The 7,361-nt window shown below is 47.5% G+C and overlaps 2 protein-coding genes across 2 annotated transcripts in view; one reads left to right on the top strand and one right to left on the bottom strand.

The window, feature by feature from the left end:
- Window positions 1-3,859: 3,859 nt before the first annotated feature.
- FMAN_09787 (uncharacterized protein) lies at window positions 3,860-4,943 on the bottom strand (the record flags this gene model as incomplete). The annotated part of the gene is made up of 2 exons (XM_041820388.1): window positions 3,860-4,763; window positions 4,828-4,943. The coding sequence occupies 2 exons, from the start codon at window positions 4,941-4,943 to the stop codon at window positions 3,860-3,862; spliced, it is 1,020 nt and encodes a 339-aa protein (XP_041686273.1).
- A 1,597-nt stretch (window positions 4,944-6,540) lies between these two features.
- The window catches only part of FMAN_09786 (uncharacterized protein), a gene marked incomplete at both ends in the record, with an annotated part of 1,405 nt that continues 584 nt past the window's right edge, over window positions 6,541-7,361 (top strand). The window contains 2 exons of the mRNA XM_041820387.1: window positions 6,541-6,959; window positions 7,017-7,351. Coding sequence (XP_041686272.1) covers window positions 6,541-6,959; window positions 7,017-7,351 — 754 coding nt within the window. The remainder of the gene's footprint in view (window positions 6,960-7,016; window positions 7,352-7,361) is intronic.

The raw sequence follows: 7,361 nt of genomic DNA, 5'->3' as shown, positions 1-7,361 counted from the left end.
ATGTGCCAAAAGATTGGTTGTATACCAGTTGTGGCAGTAGAAGATATTTGGAAGGACCTTGGCAACGACAGGAATGGATGGAAGAGGGTTGGCCAGCGTTGGGTAAGTTGGCAAGACCGGCATGGCGACAAATGAGTTCCTGCCTTTTGGGTGGCAAACTCCGACATTATTCTCTCGCTTTACGGAATTGATCTCCTGAGAAGCAATTTTTGATCCTAGATCTTAACGCCTGTGTTTATTTTTTCCGCCCTTCTCAGCATTGGTCACTGTTGACTCCAACGGGACATCAATCAACTATAGCCTGGGCTCGTTATCGACAGTGCAATCACGGCCGCAACATGCTCTGATGAGGCATACATTTATCGCATAATAAGTATGTACCCGCATCAGACTGCTTCTTGTGCTCCCGATGACACGCCATCATCCTTTGCTGGCATGTCATGCTTCTGCTGATGAGCACCTTCTATGCCGGCAGTAAATGCGGCCGTCCGCCTCTGATTGATAGCATGCTGGTACAAACAAGTCGACGTACCGATATAGGACTCTGTCGACACGGTGACTTGCCAGCATATTAAATRTGGCCGACCGGCTAAAGTTACTGTCGGCACTGGAAGCGGCCGGCACAGAGTGATCTGCAGGCAAGGAATATGTAAGTCGGCATGATCACATGCTAATAAGCGTCACCGGCCGGCACGGGGTAGTCTGCTACATCCATACCAGCCCATAGAATCTCTCGTACCATCCCAGCGCAGTACCATTCAAGATGTACAGGTCTGGAGAACTGTTACGGCAGGTCGTCCGGTGCCAGTATGAGGGTACAAGCACCCTCCTGAGATGGTCCCCGTATATTGTTCCCAGCTGGACCGGTTCTACCCTGGCTTCGTATCTTTATACAGCCTAAAGATTCATAGCCTGAAGATTAGTGCAAAGTGGTTCGAATCTTCAGGTTACGAATATTCAAGCCACACGAAACTTCGAGCCTTACGCGAATTTTCTTTACGCGAATTTTCTTTACGCGAATCTTCTTTACATGAATCTTAGGGCGCACGAATTCTCTTCCCATGAATGTTCTTCGCTTGGATCTTCTTTAGTCGAATATTCAGGCCACTTTGCACGAATTTTCTTCATAAGAATCCTTGAGCCACGAATCTTCAGGCCATGAATTTTCCCACTTTATGTGAATTTTCTTTTCATAAATTTTCTTGACATGAATCTTCTTCACACGAATTCTCTTTCCATGAACTTCCTTTATAAGAATCTTCTTTAATCAATTTTAGGCCATTCTCCACATGAACTTTCTTCACATGAATCTTGTTCATATGAATTTTCTTAGCATGAATCTTTCTTGCATGAAGTTTCCTTACATGAATTTCAGGTCCATGAATTTTAGACCCACACTACACGAATCTTCTTCATACAAATTTTCTTTGCACGAATTTTCAACACATGAACCTTAGGCCCACTTGTGTCTGACTGATCGCCATGCGAGCCTAGGGCTGCCTGTGCTACATCGGTGGAGGAAACCATCATGGGAGCGATGGAGTTGAGAGAACAACTCGTCAATAGAATAACTAACGATATGTATATTGTGAGATAAGAATATTGCTTGTTGGTCTCACCACTCGACTCAGTCGTTCTGGCCTTGAAAAGAGTGTATCATTCTGCTCCACCACGATCTCGGCCTCTATTGGATCTTTAGCGCATCGCTCCCCGATTCTAGCGCGGTGGTTCCTCATTTAGAGCCGCTTAGATGTCAAATATCCGAGAGTGCAGAAGCAGACGTTTTGAACTAACAGAAAGAAGTATCTGGATTGAGCTCTAAGCCCTTGATATGCTGGGGAAGAGAAACGGGAACGCTCATCTGCGTGATACGGTAAACAACCAGAGTACCATAAGTCAGCTCACAACATACAACGGACTGGTTTTACTGAATGCACCAGGGCGCCGGCATCCGTGCTGGTAGTTGGGACACCCAGGCATGTTTGCGCCAATTTGGGTTCACCTGCTGGACCATAGGGGCTGATAGCGGGGCCCTTAGCGCAGCCATACCTTGATACAGGGGCTGGGACAGGAAAAACTCTCATACCCTATTTCTGGCACATCCAGGCTCCTTGCCCTCTTGCGTCATCACAAGCGTGCAGATACACAATACGCGCCAGTCACTTTAAAGATCTTAACAACATGTCCCACTGAGCAATCTATCAGTACAATGTTCGTATACATTTCATCTATGCTGGCTTGTGTGCATTATTCCGTGCAACCCAGGTTGAAAACCGTGGTTTACGTCACCTTGTTGGGAATTACAAGCTTGGGCCTCGTGGCAAGATTCGTTACACCTACTTTTTGTTTCAAGACTCATGACCCGGAATAGCAAATGCCAAAGATTGCTTCGATGCCGTGCACAGTGAGGAGCCAAAACCAGACCTTTGTACAAAAACGACCATATTTATGGCGCTTAGATGGTGTGTACCTAGCTATGAACCTGATTATGGCATCCTACAGTATTTTCCCATATTTTCGATATGCACTCTTTTGGCGGGGCCCGCATCTGCCCTAAAATAAGAAGCAGATGGCTGCCCAGCATGATCGCAGGGGGGCCAAAAACAGCTTCCTCGTTACACAAAACTAGCAAGCAAAAACAGCACCCCTGTGCTTGTTTGAAAACGTTCAGAGAAAGGTCAATACATATGTATATCCAACTTCCAGCTAAGTACTATGCCAGTTTCCCTTCTCCGCAACCACAATGGCAGTCATTGAGAGTACGCGCGTAAGGAAGAGAAACCGGAGTAATGAGAACTTCAGGAAGAAATGGAGTACACTTAAGAACAACGGTCTCATTATCCACCGTGTTTATGACGCCGAAGTATACGTCTGTATACGTCGCAAGGGCGTAAAGTATGAGTTCAAGTCTACTGACAAAGCCTTACCGCTATCTGACGAGGAAAAAGTCGGTGTCCCTGACACCTTATGCTTACAGTGACTAACAGAGTATGACAGAATGAAAGCTTCCCGTTGCCTGTGCTCGTGACAGCCGCGGATGTTGTACATCATAGGAACAACCGAAGTTCAGTGAAAGGGACGGGAGCTGCGGCGGAACGTAGCTCAGAAGGGTCAGTGCTGACAGGGAACCCATTATTAGAGCCTAGAGGAGGCTCCACCTCAGAGCCTGCAGAGGATTGAAAATAAATGAAAATGGATTTTAATGCAGCTTTGCGCTCCTGACACGATGAAGCCTGGCAACCTAAGCAGCAGATATGTCATCTATGCGTCACAAGGAGCTGGCGACGTTTGCCGCTACCATGTCTATACCTTGTTAGCGAATTTAGCAGTCTCCTAAATTTTTAGCGTGTCTACTGTAGCCGCTTCATGTTGGTGAAGGCGTGACATGCATACCTGAATAACCACAAAAAGGGCGGGATGTCCGACAAGTTCAACATCAAAGAGTAAGTAGGTAAGCAGGGCAAATGCGCTAGCATGAGATGTCGCTATGCGGTTGGTTACAATTTATTGCTATTTACATCAAGCCTATGATATACAGGACTGCTCTTGAACAATCCCAGCCGATTTTAGATCTCGCCATGCAACGCAGAGGCTGACTGCGACGGGAATGCATCAATAAATCGAAACAAAGACCAAGATCCTTAATTAACTCTTGCCATCTTGGCTTATTTAAAAGCTCCGGATGTGCATTAACAATCTCCACTACGATATCCCGTAGCGGGCGATCCTCATCTATAGTTGACTTATAGACCTCTCGGATAGCATACAGGAAATCATCACTCTGCTATTGATGCTCAGCTTCGGCGTGGAGTTTATCAAGGGCCAATCCTTTGAGGCCCTTGATGCCGTGTTGATTGTTCTATCGGCGTGTCTCCTTCTCATCACCGTCTTCCATCGCCCGTTTTCTCATCTCATTTGCAGAAGGCCGCCTATGCACTGCCTCTGGCGCTACTGGCTGCCCTGTCTTCCCAGGTCGTCGTGCCAAGCTACTGTTGACTTCGCGAGTGTTGGATGTCGAAGGCATGGTGCTAATGCCATCGCCAGCCCCAACCGCGGCCACAGCACCGAAACGACTACTATACCGATCTTTAGACACTTGTCGCGCTGTATCATCCGACAAGGATCCTATCCACTGCGCTGATCTGTCGGTTGACGACGCCTTCTTGACATTAAAGAGGTCTGCGAGAGTCGTGATCACTACTTGATCGCTGTCACCATCAGCGATCATCTTTCCGACAGTATAGACCTTTTGACTTGCAACCTGCTCAGATGCAGTTTTACACAGCTCTAAACACTGCTTTGAGGTTTTTAAGTCTCCCTCTAATTGTAGGTAGCCAAGGTCACTCTTGGGCGTCCCACTTGTTGCCATGGAGTCCAACCGTTCCTGAAGCCGGCCAATAGTCTGGGCGAGGTTGTCTCGACTCTCATTCAAGGTTCGGCGTATAAGCAATTGTGCCTCGAACGGAGCCTCGCTATCAGCAACGGATTCTGAGAGCGGCTGATCCTTTAGGGATTCTTCCCGGTCTACCAGTGAGTCGATGTAAGAACGGGCATCTTGGCAAATTCGGAGGCATTGCTCCGTCACAGCCCGCTCGTCCCTTAGGTCAGTGCCTGTATTCGAAGCGCTGATGCTTTTGCTTTCTTGGACAAGAAGCTCCATTTTTTCATCAAGGCGTTGTAGATTGACATTAAGGCTGTACATTGTATCCTGGATCGTCTCGTTGTATTCTTCAAGTACTTCGTGGGAGACTTTGGATGTTTGCCTAAAATAGCAATAGAGCTAAGGTTAGTCATAGAATTCAAGTTGGCCAGGTTTAGAAGACTTACATAACGATAATACCTAGACCTACTGAGATCGTTGCTTTATATCCTGCTAACCTGTCCATGAACTCATTGATGTCGCCCGTCATGAACTCCATCTTGGCCCAATCTCGAAAGCCCATCCTGGACGTTCCACCAAATGCCTGCATAGCGGTCTCGAAATCGCGGCACAGGATATTGCATCGGCTGACAGGGCCCTCCAGAAGAGCCCGCGTCGATGCTTCTGAGTCGACAGCTCGTTCCAGCACTTCCAGAATGTTATCCAGATCCTCAAGCACATGATGTAGCCTAGCAAGAGTCTTGTCGCGGCCTTTGTAACGAGTAACTGTGTCTTTGAGTGATTTGATCGATTGAACCGCAAGTGGGACAATTGCCAAACCGATACCGGTGATGCTTCCAGGATCCACTGCAATATCTGTAATCAGTCGATTTCTGATTGAAACACAAATCGAAAGACAGAAGAGTTTTATAAGAGACTCAGATGTTCTAGTCAACCGTAAGACAGCATTGTGGTGAAATACCTCAACCTCGCTCAATTCGACAGTTGCGATTGGTTCCTATTAGCGCTCTGGTAGAGGTTCTTTACCGTTCTAGCCCCGTCTTGCCGCTTGCCTATACACTATACACGTCTAATGTCCTCCAACACTTGAAGGGTCAAATCACATCAGCTGGGTACCCCTCCTGCAAGCACATGGGGTCTAGATGAGTCAAGTAGAACACGATTTGAAGCGGACGCACATCGAAGCGCCCTGCTAAGTATCATGTCTAGGTTAGGGGGGCCACTGTGGGCCTGGCTCAGCGGCTCGTTCCTTCCTTTGACTGGCTCGATCCCTGATCTAAGCGCTGGGAGAGAAATACGGCTTTAATATCCGAGGATCCTCCTTGTTTCACGTAGAGGATAGCTGATGATGAACCGTTTCAAATAACGCTCTTGTGTGTTGCCTTGCTCCTAGACCCTGTCCAAAGCTCTCTCCATGTGAAGCCCAGGCCAGAACTATTCGCTAGCTTTCATTAGGGGATATCATGCCTTGCTGGCTTGCGGCGGTTATTGAACGAATGTCGTTGTCCTATGTATGTGGTGCATGTGGTGGCTTCGTTGTACACCCTGGAAATCAACTTCGTTCTCTTGTTTCTTGCCATGTTTTTAGGCTAGCAAAGAGACAATCAGTTGTGCAAGTGATCATCAAGGCCCCATCATTTCGCGTGTACCTAATTATAGCAAAATTATTGGCTATTGATTGGATAGACTAGGCGCCTTAGCTAATGCTGGAATATATGAAATGGGGCTAGATTAGTTTCTGCCTTAGGCCAAGACTTGACACCTCGGAAAGGCCACTTTTTTCTTTTTTGTTGTAACTTTGCACCAACACGGCTTCAGGCATTTCGTCTTAGGTCTATAAATACCGCGCCGCCCAATTTCTGCCGAATCCGAAGGTACGTATCTTGGCCACATCTACAAGCGCTCCATGTTTAGGCGTAAGACTTGGGACGTTTATGAAGGCCGCATGTCCGCATAAGGCCGCCCATCTTCAATTATTGGCCAGACTCGAGGCGCGCGGCAATCCCGCTTGTTAGTTGAGGGCCTTGACTCTCGGCATGTTCTACCTCAACTTGACAGCCTTTTGTGGCTCAATAAACTGATAAATACCCTTCATCAACAGCTGTGAAAAAAATCAACTGATCAGATTAGACCAATTCGACTCGCAACATATCGGCTCAATGGCTGAGGTTATTGGCCTTGTGTCTGGTCTTCTTACCTTGGCCGCCTTTACACATCAGTCTGTCATCAAGGTTCAAGAGACCGTACAAAGTTTTCAACGTCTCCCACGCCAGCTCAGAGAACTCCTTTCAGAGTTAGCGGAGCTGAGTACGGTGCTCCAAGACCTCTCTCAGGCACCTGACGGTGACATTGAAGTGGACCTTTCAGCCCTCAAAACAACGCTAGAACAATGTCGTCGTTCATGTGAGGAATTTGCGCAGGAGTTAAAAGCCTGCAGTTCGTCGTCCAGTCAAGATAAAGTTTGGTTTCTGGATTGGGCCAAGCTCACGTATCGGGGCGGCAACGGAATTGAAGGCTTTAGGCAGCAGCTTATTGGATACAAGTCCACCATCGTCGTCGCTCTCAGCTTTGCGAACCTGTAAGTATCCGCAATTATTAATTTAAGCCATCATACTGATCTGTCTGCCTTACCCAGCCGTACGTCTACTATTACCGTCGAAGCCATACAGTCCTGCCGAGGATTAATCGAGACAACAACTATTGATTTAGAGGCGCATCTCGCAGATGTGAAGGAGAAACTCGATATCCTCGCTTGTCGGACCATTGCCAGTCCTGAGCCAGACGGAGCGACGATTAAATACATAGAAAACGAACGCATCAGTACAGAAAAGGGCCTTCAGCTTTGCCTTCAGCTTTCCCAGCATATTGATCAGATTCAGCTTCAATATACTGTAGGAGAGGGACACACGCCTAGCCTTCTGGGTCCGCACCCAACTTCGAAAAGGCTTGTCAGCGAGGGGCTCGGTGGCTGTAAGGACTA

This window comes from Fusarium mangiferae (assembly GCF_900044065.1).
Source record: "Fusarium mangiferae strain MRC7560 genome assembly, contig: FMAN_scaffold011, whole genome shotgun sequence".
Classification (NCBI taxonomy): domain Eukaryota; kingdom Fungi; phylum Ascomycota; class Sordariomycetes; order Hypocreales; family Nectriaceae; genus Fusarium; species Fusarium mangiferae.
The sequence above is the reverse complement of the archived record's forward strand: the minus strand, read 5'-3'. Positions and strand labels throughout refer to the sequence as shown.